The 24,006-nt window shown below is 42.5% G+C and overlaps 1 protein-coding gene and 1 pseudogene across 5 annotated transcripts; one reads left to right on the forward strand and one right to left on the reverse strand.

Moving 5' to 3' along the window:
* Positions 1–685: 685 nt before the first annotated feature.
* Positions 686–23,399, forward strand: klc1b (kinesin light chain 1b). Of its 5 annotated transcripts, none has more exons than XM_076162506.1 (16): positions 686–771; positions 6,096–6,366; positions 7,117–7,347; positions 8,371–8,452; positions 8,911–9,139; positions 9,255–9,342; positions 9,906–10,007; positions 10,518–10,691; positions 11,431–11,530; positions 13,085–13,137; positions 13,395–13,462; positions 14,952–15,060; positions 15,645–15,797; positions 21,682–21,806; positions 21,949–22,006; positions 22,105–23,399. In XM_076162506.1, the coding sequence occupies exons 2-16, from the start codon at positions 6,118–6,120 to the stop codon at positions 22,177–22,179; spliced, it is 1,896 nt and encodes a 631-aa protein (XP_076018621.1). In that variant the 5' UTR covers positions 686–771; positions 6,096–6,117; the 3' UTR covers positions 22,180–23,399. The 5 variants fall into 5 exon arrangements, with proteins under 5 accessions (XP_076018621.1, XP_076018638.1, XP_076018630.1 ...); XM_076162523.1 differs by having other exon boundaries at positions 15,645–15,770; XM_076162515.1 differs by having other exon boundaries at positions 8,374–8,452.
* Positions 13,857–14,730, reverse strand: LOC143012564 (uncharacterized; annotated as a pseudogene).
* Positions 23,400–24,006: the final 607 nt, after the last annotated feature.

Consider the following 24,006-nt stretch of genomic DNA (forward strand, 5'->3'; position numbering starts at 1 on the left):
CAAAAGCTATGGTTCCGACCCAACCCAAAACTATCCAACAAGAGCCCAACATATTCAATTCAAAGAGGAAAATTTAAGAAACTTTACTAGATGGACCATTAGATTAGAGATTAGAGAGCAGATTATCTCTCCTTGAACGACCAGGTGTGTCAAAGTGGGAAAACAAGTGAATGATGATAACAGAGGAACTTAAAAACTAGATACATGTGTTTGTTTTTATAGGCAATTTTATAAGGTAAGTATATCGAAATATACAAATTAAAAGAGTGCGAGACTGGGTCATACAAACACAGTATCCAAATGAACCTCAACATTTAGATAACACAGACAGACAGACACGGTAAAGGCTTTGTTGACCACATAAGGGGAAATTCACATTGTCACCGCAATACCTGTACCTGTTATAAGTAGAATTTTAATAGTCAGTCTAAAATAGAGGGGAGTCATTTGAATCGATACATAGGAAACAAAACTTCAAAATAAAATTCAAATTCAGAAATAAATGAAGCAAAACGAGGATTTGAATAAACGAATGAAATGGATAGACAAAATAAACGAGTTCATGCGAGCTATTAATGAAAAGTTGCATCCATGTTTTAAATATGGGGTATATTGTGTTTTTTTTTTTTTTTTCAGGAGACGCTTTCTCCGTCGAAAACAAAACATGACGTCAGTTCAACTCGGTGCCGCAAAGACTGTCGGGAGAATCGTGCGGTGCTGGAGACATTTTGGATTTAAAGGGGCTGAGCTAGCCGTCAGTCGTAGCTCTCGGTAAGTTATCGATATATTTACACACATTTTATATTTTCAAGACGTTATATGACAGTGTATTTAAGAAGCGTCCGTACAAGGTGATGTGTTGAGGAAACATATCTGCGTAGCGCTTTGAGCGAGGGAAGCTCTCCGATAATAGGGAGTGGTGATGCTAGCAGCTTAGCCGTCTCTTGCTAATCGCTGACGGGTAGGCAAAAAGCAGAAAGAACGCGGATTTCACTGCGATTCTCGATGTTAGTTTGACCTATTGTTACATTTTATTCCTGAAAATATAACAGGAAATATGCAGAATGGAAGATAAAAAGAAAGACATAGGTTATTGCTGGATTTTTAGTATGATAGAGGAAGGCAGATCATCGTACCGCAGTGAGATGACGCGAAAACCTCATAACGAACTCATGTTAGATCACAGGTTATATTCTCAACATCTGAGAGCAATGCCATAGCAACAGAGTTCTTATTTTCGATAAGATGTCCTTCTAAGTTAGTTAAGTGCTTGACTTAGTATCTCCTTGCTGTTTTAGTTGTTGTATTCAAAGCAGCTGCAAGTGGAAAACAACCTTTCTAGCAGCTGGTTTCAGTGGAATGATGGACGTTGGTTGACAGTGACAGTGGCTCTTCCCTCCCGGTTGTCTTGTCCCATGTCCTGCCACACCCTCCTGGATGCTCCGCGTCCCTTTGTGTTTGCTACAGGCACAGGGTTGAAACGGGCGCTGCTGTGTGTGCAGGAAAAAGGGAGGAATATGGAATTATCTTGAGGTGTTAGACTTCATCATGTCGACAAGAAAAGCCTCTCTTGGGAGATTGTAGCACAGAGGTCACTGAGGCTTGTTGACGGACTCACTGATGCATGGATGTATATTTCCTAGACAAAATGTTGGTGGTACAAACCTACATCACAACAGTCCATAAACCCAAAGAGCTACAATGATGTAAAATCTAGAAAATATGTAAATGATCACGCTGATGATCATGATGAGTAAATGATAAAGTCAAAGATTAAAATGTGCCTTTACCACACCCTCTCTCGATGGGTACGCGTTCCTATTCATTAATGATTATTCATGTTAGATTAAGTAAGACAAATGTTAGAGTTAAATTGAATTCCATTTAGGTTTAAATAGACTTAAATCTGAATGGAAGCCTTAGGAGTTGCATATAAAAGTTGCTTCTTCACCATTCACTCTTTATAAACACAATTTCCTTCTAATCTAGTGTGATTGCTCTTGGATACAGTCAGTATCCAGCCCTGTCATTTTCATTGCCGGGCGATTTTGCTGATCTCATTTATTTGGCGCTCGGTCTGGAAGAGCACAATCAGCCTGAGAGAGCACACTCGGTGATGGTGGGATGGAGGAGAAACGAGTGATTGAGCAATTGTGGCGTCAACCCAAGGGAGATGTGATAGAATGCAAAGATGGAGGCCAGTCCAGAGATGGAAACTAATGAGGATTGAAGCTCTGGCAGGCTGCAGGGTGAAGGCAAAGAGGCGTGTTCCAATGTTGTTCTCTTCTCTCTTGACTTTTGCGTCGGTTTCTGGGATAGAGGTGCTATGTTTAGGGTTGATTGCTGCAATATTATGACCTTTGCATACCCTGTAAAACGAGTCATCCAGTTTGAGCATAAACCTCACTTCCTGGTGGAACCATAGAGATTGAAATGAGTGTGAAATGAGTAGCCAGCATCTGTGGGTGGATTTTCTCTGAAGGCCCATAAATCACAGCTGTCTTATTGCCTGTGACAGTTACCCTCAGCTTTTCCTTAGTGTCTCAGTCAAATCAAATGTAGTGTTTTCTCACTTAATCATGTTATGAGAGACGAGCCAGTGGTGAATTCAGGCACCCCATCAGCATCTCTCAAAACATGTTGGCATCACCTTTGCATGAGTAGTCACATTGTTTCAGATTGTTGCATTATTAATGTTTTATGAGCGCCCATGTTTGTGCAATTTTGTCAGCGGTTGCTACGCCACATTTTCTTTGAGATGTGCATTAGAATGACTGAGGCCTTTCGTGCTTGGAGCTGAATTGAGGATGTTTGCTTCAAATATAGCACCTGTCTCTGGGGTTTGACCTTGTAGAATGTTTTGTGCCCTCAGCCTTGGCAACACGTGGAAACTCCTCTTTAAGTGGTGTGGCTGAGTCTATTCCTTTGTGTCTGATTAAAACTATTCCTTTGTGTCTGATCAGTATAGAGAAGGACAGTCTAGATCAGAGCTGCTCCATCCCCCATCCGGCCTGTTACCCTGCTCTCCTCCCTCTATCAGGGGGCGATGAGCCTTGAGCCGACGGTTGCTTTGTAGGTGCAGTGCGAAGGTCACCATCCTCATCCTGCAGCCTACATTTTCCTCTCTATCCCCTCCAACACCGGCACTTATCATACACACATCGCTGTCCATTCCATTTGCCTTGTTTCCTCGCTGAAGGCTTTCTGCTCCATTACGAGGACAGTCTCTCGGGTTAGCCAAGCCATTTGAATGATGCAGTCGGCCGGTGTGTGTAGCAATATTGCTGGAGAGCAGCAGATTCCCTCCGCATGAAACTGTGAGGCTGTGATCTGCGACTGAAACTGAGGTTAGTTTTGTGGTCCAACGTGAATGATAGATGACATAAGCACTAAAGCAATATGCTCCATTTTGTGCCTATTTTAACAAAACATTCCCTGTCCACGTAAAAATATGTTGTCAAATGCTCCATCTGTTGCCAAGTACAAACGAGAGGCATGAAGATGGGTTGTGCACCATCTCCATGCTTTTTACATGGTATGTTAAACGCCTGCAGTCTTCATTTATACAACAGTATCTTTTCTTCTTGACTTGTTTACCTTTGTAGTTGCTAGTCTGATTGCTGGGCCTGTAGTTAGGACTGCCTGTACTTGATCCTGGTCACACCTGCAGCTTATTGTGAAGGAATTTGGACCAAAGCACAAATCCGGCGAACGTTTGCTGCTGCGTATTGTGACGTCACTTGGATCGTTGAATTGTTTATATCCACATGTGATGCTGTCATTTGCCTGAATGAAGTAGAGATTTAATATAGGAAATAGGTTAATAGAGCCACTGTGCCTTATCGTACCACTTTAAGGACCTGCAGAATATCAATTAGTATTCTGAGGAACACAAATGTCCTCACTTCAGGCTTTGCTGTAAATCAAGGCTAGTATGTAAACAGTTTAAGCTCCTTATGATCCTTATGTCCCGGTTTATGGAATATTATTGTAATTACATGTTGTTTGATTCCAAATTTTGTACAGGAAGTGAGAGAGAGGCTTAACTGACTTATTTGTGACAGCGGAATTGAAAAAAGGATCTTGTTTGTTGTCAGTATCCTCCAGGACATGTGGCGTGTTGTTGTGTTCCATCTGGTTTATTTTAAGTATGTTACTTCTTGTTTGCTGACTTCCGTCAACGATAACGCTGTTATGCAAGTTCACAACTGCTGACACAAAGCCTCAGAGCTCTTTTTCGTCATATCAAATATACTGTGTCCCTGTTAAACCCTGAATTTTTGATGGATTTTGGATTTAGTGCTGGTTTACCTTCAGGGATGTGTTATTTCTGCAGCGATTGATTTGTTCACAGAAATGCAAAAGCTATACATCACTGCTACCAAATTCACCCTGGACACAGTTTTTCTAGACTCTCAACTAGATGTACATATATCCAAAAATGATGAAGTTGTTTAATAAAGTGCAGGTTACAGCTAGATTGATTATTTGATTATTCTTCCCATCACACAGTTACACTCTGCCTGGCTGAATCTACTTACTCCTGCTGTTTTTTGTAGAAAGTCATTTACTCAGAATGCTATGCAGATTTCTTGGAATGTTCTCTTACACTTTTTATTATAGCACTGTTGCTCACCCCAGAGCCTTCAGTTTATGGTGCACAGTCACACCAAGTCATCTTGAGTTAATCTCCGCTGCCTGATTGACATCACGTTGGCCATCAGATGACCACAGTAAACCGGGTGCACGCCTACAACCCAACAAGAAATAAACAAGCACGAAGAATAGCAAAGTCCAGACACAGCTTAGCTTTGATTACATGCTGTAACATGCTTTACGTCATGGGAGGGGTGCTATTAGTGGACAGTGGAAACCTGCTTTGGGCGTTTTTGCCAGTGCTAGTGCAGGAACGTATTCAGACTCGTTTCAGGCTTTTCATTGTGATTTATCCCAATACTGCTTCTTTTATGAGAACAGACATTTGCTCATATATGCATATAGGAAAGCAGGGCGTGGCTCACTGTTAATATAGGCTCTTCTCTGGGCAGATGGCCGTCTCAGCTGGCACCAACCCCCTCATCCACAGCCCCTTACCCACCCTAGTGCCAAAACACAGAATGCAGTAGCTGACCGCCCCGTTCTGAGTTCCTGGACACCAGTTAGATGAACGACATGATGCTTTGACTAACATTTGCATGATGTAGCCAACAGCAACGTGGCACAGTGACTCATGTCTCCAGACCGTTTAAGGAAAAATAGAACTCTTGCTGTAGAGCTTCAACATGTCTGGCTAGAACAGATTTTTATTGAGGTTTTTATATGTACGGACCAGTTGCTCAGCTGTATTACTAAGACTAAGACAAACAGAGCTAGGACTCTGTTTGGATGAAGCACCGGCACCTAAATGCTTCCTCTCTGCAGCATCTGTAGCCTTATTATGTGCCAACCCCCCCCCCGGCTGTCCCCCAGAATAATGTGTCCCTATGGCCCTCAGCTAAGCATAAAGCAGACATTCTATGCATGTCGTTACAGTGCACATTACTGTTCATCCCACATAGGCGGCTGAGGAATAGACTCAGACTTGCTTGGGGCATTTTTATAGGACTGTGTGTATTGAATTTGTCTCGGCGTGCAGTTGAGCACATAGTGACCTATGTCGCTCATTCAATTTGAGTCTATAACCATTGTTGTAATGATGCCTAACCTGAATGCACTTCCTCTTATCTGGCTGTCATGTTACTGAGGGATCATGGTGGAATCTTATTAGTGATTACTGACACACCCACAGAGAGCGGCTCTTTCTGGCACAGAATGTCTTGGGTGGTTTACCATGTGATGGATCATTTTAAATTCAACGCTGTTAAATGCAACAAGCAAAACAAACAGAAGACTTGTTGTGACAGCGCTGCTTTCGCCAGTCACATCCTCTCCTCTCAGGTTCTGTCTCATGAATCACAATGATTAACAAGCACAGCTTGATTCTGCTTCTGAAGACTGTCAACCTTTGATGTGACAGCTCCTGCTGTAGCCATTTGTTATTTTTTTCCCCAACGGTTTCCCATGCTTTTGCTAATTATGATGGTTTATTTTTACAGGTTTCCCTGAGCTACCTGGAAGATGTCCACCATGGTGTACCCAAGGGAAGAGAAGCTTGAGAAGCTCTCTCAGGAAGAGATCATCTCCAACACTAAGCTGGTGATCCAGGGTTTGGAGGCTCTGAAGAACGAGCACAATTCTATCCTCCATAGCCTGTTGGAGACCATCAAGTGCCTAAAGAAGGATGAGGAGGCCAATCTGGTGCATGAGAAGTCCAACCTGCTCCGCAAGTCAGTGGAGATGATTGAACTGGGGCTGGGCGAAGCACAGGTAAGATGACTTAAAGGACACAGGCCTTGAAATGCACCCATGCATCAGCATTTGGATAAGCTAGTATTGGCTGAATACCATTTTAGTCTCAAGTATTTCCTCACGTAAAAACAAAGGTTCTGGGTCATTAAGATTCATAGACTGACATCAGCATAAATTTGATCAAATTGTGTCCCTCAGAAGTGTGCTTGTCCTGTTTGTTTTATTGCCTTGTTGTTATTGTAAATAGTCATCTGTTCACAGAAATAATAGATTGAAGATTGATCAATCATTTATTATTTCTGCACTTCTTCTTTCTGACAGTTGACAGTGACAAATTCTGTTAATATCTTATTTTCCAGAAGGTGTCAGATAGGTAATCCTTTTCAATTTTTGGCCACTGTGTCAAGGTGTATATATAGTAAAATCACAAGAGATAGGTCAAATGAGTGTTACATGAGCGATCAATACAATCTGCAGCCACTTCATAAGTAAGAAGGTGCTTTCTGACAGTTCATTCTGGAATATCCTGATATAAAACCACTGACAGTGTTATATCCCTCCACTCAGCTGTGGGATCTTGTCTTCTGACTTAGATTGGTTAGGCTGCTCTGGTTTTCAAGAGCTTCCTCATTCTATACTGAGCTTGTATGAGGATCATGATTCATTGGCAGTCATCCGCAGTTGGATGCTGTCTTGCTTTGCTACTTAGGAGTGATTCCGATAAGAGTTTGTCCTCGCTGAAACTCTGTAATGCTCTCTCTGTCCCAGGTCATGATGGCTCTGTCCAACCACTTGAACGCGGTGGAGTCAGAGAAGCAGAAGCTGCGTGCCCAGGTGAGGAGGCTGTGCCAGGAAAACCAGTGGCTCCGTGACGAGCTGGCAAACACCCAGCAGAAGCTACAAAAGAGCGAGCAGAATGTGGCCCAGCTCGAGGAGGAGAAGAAGCACCTAGAGTTCATGAACCAGCTCAAGAAATACGATGAGGATGTGTCACCCACTGTGAGTACCATCTGAAACATGTTCTGTTATATAGTCAGATTTGGGAATGAATAAATCAAACCTCTTCCGTTTGCAGAACTGGGATGTCACTTTAACTTTATTGTTGAGATTACAGACTATTACCAAGTAGCAAATAGACGTGTTGGTGTGAGATTCAGCTGCAAAACCCCCCCAGAAATTCTCAAGATAATGTTTGATAAAGGAAGTAATTTCCCAATACACTCAGTCGTGAATGCCCCATTTTGATTACTTCATATATCTTATTCTTATTCCTTAGCATTTTATCTGCATTTCCACACAGACTTGAATTCAAAGTAATCTTATTGGGTGAGGGCAAATCTGTTTTGGGTTGCAATCTTAAGTATATTAGAGGAAAGCAATGTGGTGAGAGAATCCATACTGGAAGATAAACATAGCTGTAGTATGTGCTGGCAAAGTGCAATGATGAGTACGCTCTTCCAGGAAGGATTCTGCTCAGACCCTCATTGATCTGTTGATGGGGATGAATTTGTCCACATTCTGACCGTATCCTTTGTCTCAAACATAGGTGGCAATAGTCAATATGCACTGTCTAACTCAGCTGGGGCCTATCCAGAGTCTGAGGGATCATAGGTTGCTGCATTGAAGTATTTTCATCTTTTAAGAGGCCCCCTCATTTATAATATCTTGTGATAAGTATGGATGAGCCCAGTTTACCCTAAAATCATTTATATTTTATCAAGCTGAAATAATCTGAAGGACGAAAAGGTGTCATACTTCCAGTTGTTTTAAATTTTATAATATAACTACACTTACCAGCTGATGGGTTTGCGTCAAGTGTCATGTTTCATTTCAATCAGAATCGAATCCCCATATTCATGTCGTCATTCATATATATATCATGCTTAAGCTGCTATTATAGCTAGACAAAATTATTTAATGTGGTTGTGCATAATTTCTGTGTGTCTCTACATGTACAAAGCTGATGTTTTCCTAAATATCGCCTAGGGTTCTGACCTATAGCTTTGCTTCACTCTCTCCCAGCAGGAGGAGAAGGATAAAGAAACACCCAAGGACTCTCTGGATGACCTTTTCCCCAACGATGATGAGGAGCACAGCCCAGGAAGTAAGCGCCACGCTGTTGAGCACATCTAATCGGAAATGGCTTATTGTAATGATAAATGCAGGAATTGTACACATGGAAACACAAGTGATGAAAAAATTGGACTATTTTCGCAAAACCGCAAAGCAAATCACCCGAAGCTGCATTGATATGGATTCGGCTTCACTATTTTAAACAAAATTAAACCTTGTTTGGTATGATGGTAAAATAATATAGGCAGGATGCTGTGATGTCACATCCCTCGAGTGAACAGAACATTGGGAGAGCTAATGTTTTGTCATGCCTATAAACTCTTTAATTGTATAATTCAATTTAATTATGTCACCATAATGAAATTAATCTTAGAAACCACTGTGTTTTCTGCACGTAAAAGTCATCAGAGATATAATCAGGCCAGGGTCGTATCCGTTAAGGATCAATGCTAACCTTTGACCTCTGCCGGTGGCCTCTCCTCCACACAGTGCAGCACCAACACAACAGTGCGGCCGTGGCAGCAGCTCAGCAGGGCGGCTATGAGATTCCGGCCCGTCTGAGGACCCTCCACAACTTGGTGATCCAATATGCCTCCCAGGGCCGATATGAGGTGGCTGTCCCCCTGTGCAAGCAGGCTTTGGAGGACCTGGAGAAGACCTCAGGGCACGACCACCCTGATGTGGCCACCATGCTCAACATCCTAGCCCTGGTCTACAGGTCAGAACAGTCCCTTTTTTTTTCTAGCCACAAAGCTTCTGTTAATTTCACTTTCTAGCTGTACTGTATTGTTTTCTTTGCAACACCCGTGTAAACGTTCTGTCTGTTTGTGCAGGGATCAGAACAAATACAAAGAGGCTGCCCATCTCCTTAACGACGCTCTGTCCATTCGGGAGAAGACCTTGGGGAAAGACCATCCTGCTGTAAGAGGCCACTCTTGGCAGCCATATGTTCATGCAGACGTTTGTAGATGGAACAAATTATTCTTTAGATATCATATCAGTAGCTCTGCCAACCAAAAAGCAATAAACACACACTCGACTATATTTGCTGTCGCACTATGTGACTTTCAATTGATTTTTTTTCCTCTACTGGAAATTGATTTTCTTTGTGTGTGTGTGCGCACGCCCCCTTGAATAAAGGCGATGATTCACAGCTGATCAATACCTGCTCAAACATCTAGTAAATCACACAATTCTTGCAATTTGAGAACACCATTAAGCAAGGAAAACTGAAGATACAGTTTTATTTTAGGAGTTGGACTGTGAACAGTTTTACCCTGTGGTACCATAAGACCAGTCTGGAGGAGGCAATTAAATTTTGTAGCTAGTCTGTGCAGCTCTCAGGGGTTTGGCAAATACCCTTTATGACACCTGAACCTACAAATGCAATAGAGTAATGCAGAATACTTACTTATCTTAACGCATTTCTGGAGACTCTTCTAAGTATTCATTAGTTTGCTTTTCTCTTTGTATGTGGTATCCAGGTTGCCGCAACACTGAACAACTTGGCTGTGCTGTATGGAAAGAGGGGGAAGTACAAGGAGGCCGAGCCTCTGTGTAAGAGAGCTCTGGAGATCAGAGAAACGGTAGGACACGTCCCTGGATTGCACCAAGAGAACTGTCCGCAAACGTCCTGTATCAGCCTCATTCTCAGTGTTACACCAGAGGCCAATTAGCTAATAAAAGTATTTAACGGTGACGCTATCCTCAAAATGTCTGTGGGAGCTACTGTTACCCCAGTTACTATAAAAGGGAAAAGAGCAAATTATTTTCTTAATTTGTCTATGAACTCCCTGCTGGGGGCCGTTCTTGTCTAAGGGGATTTACAGTGTTTAATTGAGAAGGCTGCTGAAAAAGGATGGCAACTGGCAACAGTTAAGTCAGACCAATGGGTTTCTTTCTCTGAAAGGAACGTACTGTGCACATCTATTGATCCCGTCAGCCTTTTATTAGATCTCCTGACAGCCTTCAATAGACTGACATGGTGCCTGTGGAAAACCTGAGGGGGTGGAGGTGGAGAGGGAGAAGCCAGGGGAAGTGAAGCACCTGATGCTGTGATGTTATGAATTTCTAACATTTCATCGTGTTTCCATCAGGTCCTGGGCAAAGAACACCCGGACGTGGCCAAACAGCTGAACAACCTGGCTCTGCTGTGTCAAAACCAGGGCAAGTACGAAGAGGTGGAGTACTATTACTGCCGTGCCCTGGAGATCTACGAGCGCAGGCTGGGCCCAGATGATCCCAACGTGGCCAAAACTAAGAACAACCTGGTGAGAGATAACTTGGCACCATGTCAGCTTTAAAATTGTCCTCGTTTTTTTTCCCGAAACGTGAACCTCGAAACCTCCTCAATTTCCTATATGAACCGTTTCATTTTGACAATTTGGTTCTTATTGATCATGTGAATGTACTAAAGTAAACACAAAACATAGCAAACATATACTGGGAGCAGAATGACTTGTTTGTTCCTGGCAGCTTTGCTTGGTCTCTGCAGGGGTGTTGTGCATTTGAACTGCATCTGCTGCCTGCAAAGCTTCACCTTCAAATGTCTGTTCAAACTTTATTTTATTCAGCTCATGGTATTCAATGTGGCAGGCATCATAAAAGATATGGTTTTATTCAACACAGACTTGTTTTTTTATTTAGTTGCTGCTTCTCACATTGACACATTGTCACATTATTGTACTCTTGCAATATATGTCATTCTTGCTCATTGAAACCCATTGAAGTAGAAATACTGATTTAGTTTTCATTCATTATTCAGCGACGCTGCACACAGTCTCCGCAGTCTACAGCCTCCTGCTCCTGTCCGGTCTTGCTAATGATTGGCTGGATAGAGACAATAATGGAGGCTCTGTAGTCCTGCATCATTTCTCTTGTGCCGCAGCGCACAGGAGAAATACGCGGATGAACTGACCCCGCTCTCTCGGCGGGCCACATTGAAATTCAATCAGCCCTTTTGATACTGCACTAAAATGTTGTTTTCTTCTCTCTCTCTCTCCTCTATAGGCATCCTGCTTTCTTAAACAGGGGAAATACAAGGAGGCAGAGATTCTGTACAAAGAGATTCTGACTCGTGCCCACGAGAAAGAGTTTGGATCCGTTGATGGTAAGGCCTCGTAGATGACACGGAAGCACGTGTTAGTTAGTAAATCGCTGTTCAGGTGACGTGCTGTGTACAGAAGATGCATTCACAGAAAAGCTCTATGACGTGTTGGTATACTTAGCTTAATGCTGTTGTATGCTTAATCCGACACAGCCAGTCTGACTCAAGACAAGTGCTAAATGTATTTACACCTTTTTTGGATGCCTACGTTTGAAGAAAAGCTCTCAATCAATGGGCAGTAAGGGGCTGGTGTCTTTGTCTTTTGAATTCCAACATGATTAATCTTATAAACATTGAAAACAACGCAAACTTCCTGTTTCGGATAGGAGAGGGGTTGTTAGGAATTCACTGTAAATTCACTGTTCATGCTCCACGGAGCATGAACAGTGACGGAAAGGAGAAAGTGATTTAGTCTGAGCTTGAGGAAGAAGATCAAGCTAACTTTCACACCTCACCACACACGACCAAACATGGACATGCCTGGCAGAGTTGTAGTCAGATTCAGACCTTGTGAATTCATCACATGTTGAACCTGCCTTTAATCAGGCACTTCTGATATGCAGATTAAATGCATTTACATTGTCTTTCCGTCCTTGTAGTCCTCTGTTCTTACAACAGCATTTACTCAATGATGGACAGACGGCTAAACATTCATTCAGGGTACTCCAAGGTTGTTTTTTTTTGCAATCCTTTTGAAGAAATAAACTCTTTTTGCATCTTTTAGTTAAAGCAATGTTGCTTTGTGGGTTTCCTATAGAGATCAGTTTGGCTACACTAGAATATGTAAACAAGTCTTGGTACAATGCACTTTCCTCAAGCTTACAGAGCAAAACCAGAAGCCTTTAAAAATGTGTCTCCTGTTTTCTTTAATGTTTCAGTTACCTTTACAATATTTTTGATATTTTATTATATGGTCATGGTTTGGGAGAAGCTTTAAGCAGCATAATTGTGTGTCCCAGTGAAGGATAATGTTTTGTTTGTACAAGTCAAATGGTAGAAACACTAAGTATCTTTTTTTATTTGAATTTATTTTAGTTCATGTTTTGTTTGCTTCAATCTCTTGGGGGTTCCTGTGTTGATACTTATATACACTACTTTAATTGTCTCTTTAAGATATATATTTCCTCTTCAGAAAACACAGCTTGCACATATTCATATTGCTGCATAAGTTTGTTTTCTGTAAAATCTGTACTCATTGTTATTCAAGATGTGGAGGAAATGGCAAAAATGTATATGGATGAATAAAAGTTGAAACAAATATTATGGAAAACATGCACCCTTCTTGTGTCTGTATTCCTAAATTGTTAGGTCATAATCTCTAGTGGGTAATCTTTCATCCAGAGGTGTCTGATATGAGTTTAGTTCATTAGTTAATCATTAGCCAGATGGATAGTAGTAATGTAAAACATGGTCTCTAATAGGTGAAATCAACAAACTAAAGCCAATCTTCAAATGTTTGGTATTATGTTGCATGTTCCGTTCATCTCAGTTCCCAGTTTAGCCCTTTTTCAGTCTTGTAATACACATACAGAGCACCTGTACTGTCTGTGTCTGCAGGTGAAAATAAGCCCATCTGGATGCATGCAGAGGAGAGAGAGGAGATGAGCAAGGTGAGGAGCTTTATAACGCAGAACCATTCAGCTAAAATACAAGAGAAATATTGCAATGTCATGAACCAGAGACGGACTAGTTCATTTCCCTTCTTCTACTAGAAAGTTTTGAAAAACAAGCCTTTTTTTTACAAACACTATAAGCCCCAGTGCATTTGCTAATGATATGTAAACATGGCAGAAATGCTGCTAATCCAGTTTTAACCCCCCTTCCCCTTCACAAACTTTTCTTCTTCCTCTCTATTATTTACTTCCAGGGCAAACACAGAGACAACACTCCCTACGGAGAGTACGGAGGCTGGTACAAGGCCTGCAAAGTCAACAGGTGAGGCAGAGCCTGACAAACGTGCTTTTACTTCTCACTCATAAATAAAGGCAACTGAAAGTGTTTAGTTCCAGGTGACACTAAATGCGTCCCTTGGTAATAACATTCTTTATTATACTTAAATTAAACAAATATATTTAACACTTGTCTGTCTTTTCATTTTGGTAATGCATTTATGCTTAAAGGGGTTAACGTAACTCCGCTGTTAACCTTTTAAGGAGGCTTTGGCCTGTGTGTTAAATTCCAACACCGACAGGCAAAATGAATTGGAAATGATAAACATATAAAACGCTTTGTACCTCTTTATGTTGTGGAATTAATAATGCAACATGTACAGAAAATACAGAGCTGCGTTACATTCAACCAGTGAAAGTCCCCCGCAGAGCTGCAGTCTTTACTTCTCCTCCTTCACTCTGATTTTCCTGTCCACCGTTGTCCTGAAGCTGGACTTGATTGTGCTCCCTCGCTTCCTTCTCTTTTCCTGGTTGAAGGATGACAGAGCTCTCTTCATCTGCACTGCAGATCTGGTTTTCCTTTCATAGATGCACGGCCTCCATGATTCGATGTCTGCTGCCGCTCATCACGTCGCCGGCCTTCTTAAAGTTTGCAATCTTGTCCCCGGTCAGATCTATCTTTCACTTTCATGTACTTTCAACACCTTCACCTGGCAGCAGAATATGACCAAAGTCCAAAGGTCTGGTGTCCTGAGTCATACTGTATGTGTGAGCGCAGCCTCGTGGCCATCAGGTTCTCATCCATACAGGTCTTCTCCACCTGTATAACCTCATTCACATCTTTTGTCTATGCCTTTGTCTTCTTAATATCTTCATCAGAATCAGACTCCAACTTGCCTGCTTTTTGTTCTTCCTCTTCTTGGATTTATGTTCCTTCTCTTCTTCTGAGCAGCTGTTCTTCTGCTCGAATTCATCTGTTTCTTTCACTGAGTGAGTGACCCCAGACTTCAGGGCAGCCTGACTCGCCAAACTTCTCCATCTCTTGAAGACACATCGTCATAAACGCCCGCTCTTGTCTGTGGCACTTAAGCCTCCGTATTTACTGGCACCGGCACGCTGCTCGTGACGCTGCCTGTGCTGACACACACTCTCTGGACCAGGGCCGACTGCGTCTGGAACTTCCAATGCAAATCTGTTTGAAGTTTCTTGCCTCTCCTTTCTTGCCTCTCCTTTCCTTGTTGTGTGGCCTCGGGAGCTTAGGGCTCCTCCATCCTTGGCTATGACTTCGACTAAATGTGCTTTATATTTACTCATTTGAGGAGACGCTTTAATCCAAAGCGACATAGAAATGGCATTTATTTTTCTGTATCATATTCTTAATTTTCTAACAAAATAAACCAAAATGCCTGTGAGTTTCTTATACATTTTTATATTTTAATGTTTGAGTATGTCCCTTTGGCTCCCAGTGCTCAGACTGAGGCTGTGTCGTGTCTGATCTTTGGATAAATAACAGTGTGCCCTCTGTTTTGTCTCAGCCCAACAGTGAACACCACCCTGAGGAACCTGGGGGCTCTGTACCGTCGCCAGGGCAAGCTGGAGGCTGCTGAAACCCTTGAGGAATGCGCCATGAGGTCTCGCAAGCAGGTCAGTCTTCACTTCCAGGATGAATATGAACATTGGTGCACGCAGATGGATAATCAGATATAGTATGTTCCTCATGTTAGGACAGTAAATCTTATTGTATTTTCTCTCCCCTCTCTGCCTTTCTATGGATCCAGAGCAACACAGTAAGTGGTTTGTCTCTAACTCTAGCCCCACTAGAGCTTCCACCTCCCTCCCCTAACATCACTTCCATTTCCAATGTGTCTCTGTCAGTACGTTGCATGTTATACTCCCATTTTAACTCTAACGTGAATTAAGCCAAGAAATCCGAGTTCACTGAAGGAATTCACTGAATAAACACACTGTGGTTTTTGCAGATTTGCAGAGTCTAATTAAGGTGAATGTGACAAGTACTTTTTGACCTAATCGGAGTGTAATCAAAGCTTTAATGTGCATGTAAACAGGCTGAATGATGCCAATGTGACAAAACTGCAAGTACATTACAGTAAAAGAGACAGGGACCAAATATGAATAACTCCATGTAGTTGTGCCCTCTCACCCACACCAACTACATGTCTGGCTCAGTTGATGACTGTGTTTATGTGTCTGTGTGCAACTCCCATCAGGGCATCGACCCAATCCACCAGACCCGCGTGGTGGAGATCCTGAAGGACACTGACGGCGACAGGCGGAGGAGCAGGGACAGCCTGGCCAGCGTTAAGTATGAGAGTGGCTCCGAGGCAGGCGAGGAAGTGAGTATGGGCGTGGAGTGGAACGGGGTGAGTACAAATCCACTACAGCTGAGTCACCGAGGCCAGTGGCCTCAGTGGAAAGACAAGGCGGCATCAGTGATGTCGCCGAGGTTGCGGACTGGTACAGAGCGCCCTCACATCTCGGCCTCGAAATGTTCAGCCAAACTGTTCGGCACTGCACTGTATCATTAAGTGGTTTGATTCTGCAATTGAACACTGAGGAGGTCTTTCTTTAACATTTAAAGCACAGAAGCAGGGTTTTATATTTAAAAAGAAGATAACACGTTGACTGAATCATGGCTCTGCTCTGGTTCTTTAAATTGTGAGATCATCCTGTCTCAGCCAGCTCAGGGGCATAAAACCCACACAAAACACAAATTATTCATCTCTCTGATATACAGTGTTATACAAAAAAAACAATGAAATTTTGCTTACAAAAAGAAAGTGCAAGTTGCAGAATCCGTGGATTCTTGATATGGTTGCGTTTAAACATCTGTACCAGTCCATCAACTCTCTGCACATGTGCCTTGTCCTTCCCATTAGAATGAACTTGAATTCCCTTTTTGGGAGAAACCATAATAATGCTGATTGAGTGTCTTGGCATGCTGACCTGTTGTTTTTTCGAACACCAGCTGCATTTACATTTTGTTGTGCGTTGCTTGTGAACGAAAGTCCTCGTGTTGTGTTGTTTGAATTGGTTGTTTTGCTGGTAATGCTTTTGCACGAGCGGGGCGGTAACAAGAAGGCACAAGCTCATTCTCTGGCACTCTGGTTTCCATTTTGTTTCCGTAGGACTCAAATATAAATCTTGTCCACACATGTCATCCTTCAGTCAAACAAACAATTTCTGTGACTTCAGTGTTTTCTTGATTGGACTGTCACCCCTCTCCTCACTATCAAACCCACTGGAAGTTCACATATCCAGCAGCACTCCATGGTTTTAAATAAGAGATTTGTCCAGATGGGGAAAAGCCCTGTGGTGAGCTTTAAGTAGGCCAGAGGACACGACTGGACCAGCAGAGTTGCCTTGTCTGAGCCTGTGCCTCTCCTCTCCTCTCCTCTCCTCTCCTCTCCTCTCCTCTCCTCTCCTCACTATCGCACCCACACCCTTCACCCTCCACTGCACCAGCTGAGTGCAAACATGCATGTAGTGCTGCTAGCCTGCCAGGCTCACACTTTAACACGCACGCTAATGGACCCTTTTGCGTTCATTGTGTTTTCCCATGGTACGAAAACACGGTATGGTGTCCTTTAACCTGATGTCTGCTATGATCTGTCCATAACACTCAGTATAAGGTGTGGCGTGTGTTTTCTGTTTGTGGTGTGAATGCTGAACGGATACACACATTTCCTTGTGCATAACACGGCTACTGAAAACCATGTTAGAGGTCACTCCAGCAGAAGAATGCTCCTGTGTTGTTTTTTTAATGGCATGCAGGTGATTGCTGGGTGTGTGCTAGCTCACTCTTCATTGTCCTCATAAAGTCCACAGCAGTAAAAATCTAACTAACACTGCCAGAAGGTCTGAAAAGTTAGTTTGTCTACTAAAATATAATCCATCCACTCATTTTCATAGCTGCATAAAGAAATAGCTGCCACTATCCTACATCTGAGAGGCTAAAATATATATATATATCATCCAATATGTTGCGTCATAATTAAGTCCATCTGCACTACAACTTACCTATAGATATGCTTGAACGTGTCTCATCATTGCTCTCAGCAGCTCTGACGTGCCGCTGAGACACAGCCAGTGTCTCCAAAAATAACGCTTACTGACGACGTCTGAATAATTGTCCACTGCTTTGCTTTAAATAATCTAGAAGGGATTCATTTAAGCCTCACTTTGCAGTAGCTCATTTGCTCAGTTTTACTGTAACCATGAGGAGATGACAGCAGCACACTGTGGCGCCCGTTTGTCAGCACATTTTGTGGGTTAATGATTGATGTGCCTGTTTTTATTTTTTTCAATGCATGATTTGGTTTGGATGTGGCTGCGTTTTGCTTTTCGCTGTCGCCTGCTGGTTTGCATGATGACTCCTGCCAGGGGTCATCATCATTTGCGTATTTCCTCTTCCGTGCGTCACTAACACACTTCTCATTGATTACTCCTGCCATGACAACCAATCAGCTTTTCAGTCAAATTTCCTGTCCTCACATAGTGGATTGTACTCTCTCCCCCTCTCTCTTTTTTTCTCTTATTCTATTACGATTAGATGGGTTGGTACATGTTAACGTAATAGGCTTGATTACCATTTCATTAATCATCAATCAATTAATCAATGTATGTTTAATAGAATACAGGGATCGCCTAGATTTGTTAGATCCTTATTTTGCCTTCAGGGGACTTGATCCTTCTTAGGTTCATTCAGGTTTATGCGCATCAGGAGGAGTAATCAAGATGCCGTAGACAGAAATATTCTCAGCTGTTTTGCTCCTCCTGCCATCAGTTCAATCAGTAAATGTGTGTGTGTGTAAGGCGGCGTGCAGTGCTGACGCCTGCAGATGCCCCTGGTCTGCAGTGCACCGTCACTTGCTGGGTGCAGCCAAGCCTGAGCCTTTGTGGCACCCGGAGAATCGGGGGGGGGGAGGAAATAAAAACAGCTGAGTCACAGTGACGCCTGAAAAACACTGACCTACTGCATTACTGACCTGTGTGTTATTGGCTCAGCACCCACAGTCCTCACACAGCAGTAAGGTATACAGGGACTTAAACTGTGTGTCGACCCCATGCTGCAAGTGTTAACGTAGAGCTTGGGGAGGGCAGGTCAGAGGTCGCGTATAGATGTGTGTGTGTAGGTGTGTAGCGCAGGACCTTCCAACCCAGAGTTTTGTAATCTTATGATGTGTGCCGTTTTTGTCTTCTTCTTTTTTGTTGTCTGTTTCTCTCTTTCTCTCTTATCAGGCCTAAGCCATCGAGATTATTCCTCCATCCTTCTTCTCCTTCCCCCTCCACACACACTAGCAAAAGGATGTGTGTGCTGTCGTTCCCTTTGGCCTTCTCTGTCCCAACAAATGAACAACTCCTCTACCATTCCCCGGTGACCCCCGGCAGAGACTCAGAAAGCCCCTCTCCTGGCTGTCACCTCTGTCCCCCCTCGTTCAGCTGACAACCGCTGGGACTTTTGGTCTTCTACTCTCTGCTCTGTCCCTGTTTCCCCGTTTGTCCTCCCTCTCTCTGTCCTTCTTTTCTCTCTCTCTCACTAACCCTGCGCCCACCCTGTCGGACATCCTTCCTCTCTCTTCACGGCTCAGTAACATCACTTAAGTGTTATTGCGTGTACGCTTTCTGAGGCAGTCGCTGGCACACGTTTTGTCTCTCTCTTGCTCTCTCTCTCTGCAACACGCATTTGTAATTTCTCCATCTATTATTCGCTCAATCTTATCAGGCTCGAATGGGGGGGTGGGGAGGGAAGTCAAGCTGGACATGTAATCTAAAATGCAAGCATCGCGCTGAGTCGGTGTCCCCTTTGGCTGCACCCTTTTGCTTAGTCACTCCAAACCCCAGTCCGGCGCCTAATGACTGTAAGTTACTGGTTCTTTCCACGGTCGCTCTGGACCCGTTGCCCCGAGCGCCCGGCTGTCTATTTCTGGATCAAGTGAACGTTTGACGTAGATGACCTCAGAGCTTCCTGTCTGGTGCCTGTGTTTGCGTCGTGCCGTTTTTACAGGAGAACAGTTATGTGTCTTTATAGTTAATTCATTAGTTTTTTTGGGGGGGACGTATGCTAACGCCTGAAATCAAACGGTACTGAAAGCTAAACCTGCTAAACACAATTAAGTACATTTGTCGTTACTCGTGTGGCCGAAAAGGGAGCGTTGCCTTTTTCCGTTTTTATAAATATATTTCCTATTATAATTTTGTATGATTTTTCTTTGTTTACATTTTTAAGTACCTGTTTTTTCTTGTGATTGTGTTACGTTGTGGCGGAACATCAAGGCACTAATATTACAACTATGCCGTAGCTGTTGCTTGGACGCTGGTAACTAAATTTGATCGATCAAAGCGAGCCGCTGTTGCCATGGTAATTTATCCCAATCGCTCGCGCGCTCTCTCTCTGTCACTCTCTCTCTCTCTCGCTTCAGCGTTCTCGGTATGAAACACAGGGTTAGCTCGCTTTGACTAAAGGGACGTAGAGATGAACCCGAAGCATCTAGCACAAGAGATCTCGGCGTCACAGACTCTTTAAACGGCCAGAAAACGCCTCGGACGTGTGTGTCGGAGTAGAATAGGACGAGCTCGTCTCCCAGTTTACCGGAAGTCCTGGATTCCACAGTAGTGTTAGTGTGTATTTGTGTACGTTCTGCTGGCTATGAATACTGTATATTGAACACAAAGCTTAAACGGAGTGCGTTTTCCTATCTTGACACGGTTTCGATTGTCACTTTGGTGAATCATCGTCTTTTTTGTTTCTCTCCCGACGCCAAAAGTACAGTGCGAGTGTTTCCTCACAGATCAAACGTTATTTCAGATGTTCAACTAACTGAATGTAAATTAACATCTTGGAAGTGTAGTCGTAGGCTGTATTCATAGATTTGCATTCACTATATGGCTTTTAGTCTGCTACTCTCCATTCCTTCCAATGATTACGCTTCTAACGCAACTCTGAGCTTAAGAATTGACAATGTTCATCACATAATTATGAAGATATTGTTGTGTTAGTGGAATGCTGATTATTTATTAAAATGTCTGTTGTTGACATATATAGTGTGACTTCAGTTTAAAGTGCAAGAACATAAATGGTAAGGTCACTATAAGCACTATCATAGTACGTAGGACTGCATCATATTTACCATTCTGCATTGTGATGATAATTGCATCAACACTTGTTGGTATTCTCAAATAAAGTTTTTCATTTGTGATTTCTGTCTTTTGTCTGTATCGAATGAGAAAAAAATCATCAGCTTGCCTCAAAATGTCTTCAAACACGCCTACAGTGCCCCCTGCTGGTTATAAAACAGTGTTGCGTTATGTAACTCCAAGCCAGATTAAAGTACTATACACATTAAATACTGTGTAGTACACCAACTAACCTAGACTATCTGGGTATGTGGCAGATAGTGGAATCTAATGTAAGAGTGGGTGGATGGATACATCTGTGTAACACACTGTGTATGAGCTGGGGAGCAGTGCAGATAATGTGGGGTTTGTTAGTGAAGTTCCAGATGTCGAAGAATAATCATACTGTCAACACTGCTGGCTGAACCTGCACACCTGATGTCATGTTCGAAGTCCATCAAGGGACACAATATGTTAAAAATTCAATAAGTCTCTAACTACCCTTTACTTCAACATGTAACACAGTTGAATTTACCTTTTTTAGACACGCCCAGAAAGTGTAAGGCTAGTGAGTGGGCTGACCAATCTGTACCTGCAATGGCCTGTCCTTGCTCAGTGTGCACAACTGTGCTGCAGCAAGAGTAGAAGTGGATCGTTTTGTTTTTTAACATTTGTACTTGCGCAATATTTTCAAAATAGATTCCTTTATGATAATAAGAACATGCAAATCGATGGAGTTTGTCCCCTTCGATGTGTTATGGTGAAGATTTATGTTAAAAACAATGCAAACTAAATATTCATTAGTGTCTTCATTCAATCAAATATTGTCCCTACAATATTTTAGACATTATTTCAGTTCAGCACTTCGTGTATTCACTGTTTGTATACAAGTTGGTCACCCAGAAAAGGACTGAAATACACAGAAATAACACATAGTTGTACAGAATTCGGGAGAAAAGAAAGCACTTCTACAGTGTAAATCTGTGTGTGAATCCTATTACCCTCATTTAACTCCACATACTGAAAATTCACTCAACATAATCAATAGAAGTGTTAAAGACAGAAAATAAGTGTTTTCCTCCAGAGGTGCAGTGCTGAATGCATGGTTGACTGATGAGTGTGTGTCTGCAGGACGGCAGCGGGGCGCTCTATCGCAGCGGCTCTCTGGGGAAGCTGAGAGACGTTTTGCGTCGAAGCAGTGAGCTGCTGGTGAAGAAGCTGCAGGGCAACGGGCCGCTTGAGCCTCGCAGCACCAAGTACGTTCTCACAGAATGATGGGTTTTTGATACTTACAGCAAATGGTTGTCCTGCTAGGGAATGATGCATGATGGATGACTGCAGAATGGGTTCCATAAGGATTCAGTTCATATGTTCTTCTTCATATTTGCCATTTAACAGCATGAAGCGAGCTGCCTCCTTGAATTACCTGAACAAGAGCAGTGATGACTCATTCCAGGTGAGAGGGAACACTTCAATACACCTCAGGTCTTCCACACCTCCCTACCTTCATCTTTCCTTCTAAATCTGAACTCTTCCTCTCTCCGTCTCTGCAAGACTCCGGGCAGCGGTAACTTCCGGGAGAGCCGGGGCCTGAGTTCCAGCACCGTGGATCTCTACACTGGAAACTGAACCACGCTGTCCCAAAGACGCTGCTCCCACTCCCTTACGGCTCGTTCTCCACAGCCGTAACCGCCTCCATGCAAACACTTCCACACACACACACCGAAACTGACTCCCAGTGTGTGACCCCAAAGACCTCTATCCTCCAAAATTCCAAAGACACTTTCAGTCATGGAAACACATCACTGGGGTGTGTTTTCCTGTTTTGTTTTTTGAAAATTTAGTTATTAGATTCTTCACTGTCTAATGACAAATAACTCTTTCTGCTCGTTCTCTGATTATGTTCCTCAATCAAACGTACCTCAGTTTCCCTCCTCGTGTATAATCACTGTGACTCTGAATCCGTTGCCATATTCCTGCTTTTGTTGCTTTGGATGAGATATTTTGTCTTCCTCCTTTGGATTCATGTCTTCTGTGCCATTCGCTTTTCATTTCCAAAACACTAAGTAGGGTCATGGGGTTAAATGATTATACTGTTTTGTTGTAATTTGCCTGTTGAGATTGTTTGAGGATGCATGGTGTTGGTTTCAGCTTTGGGAAACAGGGTGACATGTTTGGTCCTACTGACATAATTTAAGTCTTTTGACATTCTGGATCTTTCTTTTTTGTTCATTCATGGCAACATGGCGTGTTTTTAATAGGCTGCTACTTTAATCACTACAGCTTTGGGATCCAAGTGAACGGAGTGGGTTTTGCTGCTGCAGAGTGAATCCAGGGCTGTGTTGTTGCCTTCATGCTGGTTAGATTAAAAACAATGCTCAATTTATAAAATTGTACATTAAAAAAAAGATAATGAAGCTGAACTAGACGGTGTAATTTTAGCTTGATCATCCCAAATGAATCGACTGTGAGCGTCTTAACATGTTTACAGTGATTGGGATGTGAATGATACATTTCTAGATCTATAATAGATATAAACTGTACTTTACGATAATAGATTTTTGCACAATTCTCAGATGGGCATCTTTTGATCATATTTTTATTAGTGAAATGTCTCAAAACAACTGGAGTATTGTATAATTTTTAAGAAAAATAATTCTTGGGTCTTATTTTCTTTTCACCTGTGTAAGAAATCCAAATAGGATCTGATCACAAGACGAATGCAACTCTAGCTGGAATTCTTTTTGGGCTGAACTGGGATTCCTTTAGTGTCGTGATTGCATTTGCTTCTGGATACAACATATTGAACGAAAATCTGGGTTGTTTTCAGTCTCTATTCAGAAATAAAACCTCCCAATAAAATCCTGTTTATTGTTGTGTTTTTGTCAGATATCTTCTTTGCGCTGTGCTCCCATTATAAATCCCCATTCATTTGTCATTTGTCACACACTCCTTTGACATTTTTTCCTAAATGCACAAACGGAAACTTTTTTTAATGACGATAGATAACTTCTTATTATAACTCCATCCAAGCAGACAGGAAAAGCCATTTGAATTTGACGTTAATGTGCAAAGCTTGAGAAGAGACTCCCCAGAGGTGTTGATGTGTGATGTCTCTCTCCTCACTGGGAATCCCTTTGTATGTGTTTGAGCTTTGAAGTGGAGCTGCTGCCTTTTGAATAAGTCTACAAGCTTTATTCCGCAATCCCAGGATGCACCCAGCCTTTTCTGAGAGCTGTCAGGGAAAGTACAAGAGCATGTTGGAGAGTTCATTAGAGCACAAGACTTAAAACAAAGGAATGTGTGGGCTGCAGATCCTTTTTCATTTTCCTGTATGGAAAGTCACTGAGAATGTGACACAATGTTAGGGTATGTTACAGCATGAAATATAAAATTCCATGAAACAAATGAGTTCACTGAAATTTGTTTTGATATTCTGTTTTCAGCTCATCCAGC

Source organism: Genypterus blacodes, unplaced genomic scaffold (genome assembly GCF_046128005.1).
Source record: "Genypterus blacodes isolate CSIRO-AG114 ecotype Tasmania unplaced genomic scaffold, CSIRO-AGI_Gbla_v1 ptg000012l_1, whole genome shotgun sequence".
Classification (NCBI taxonomy): Eukaryota; Metazoa; Chordata; class Actinopteri; order Ophidiiformes; family Ophidiidae; genus Genypterus; species Genypterus blacodes.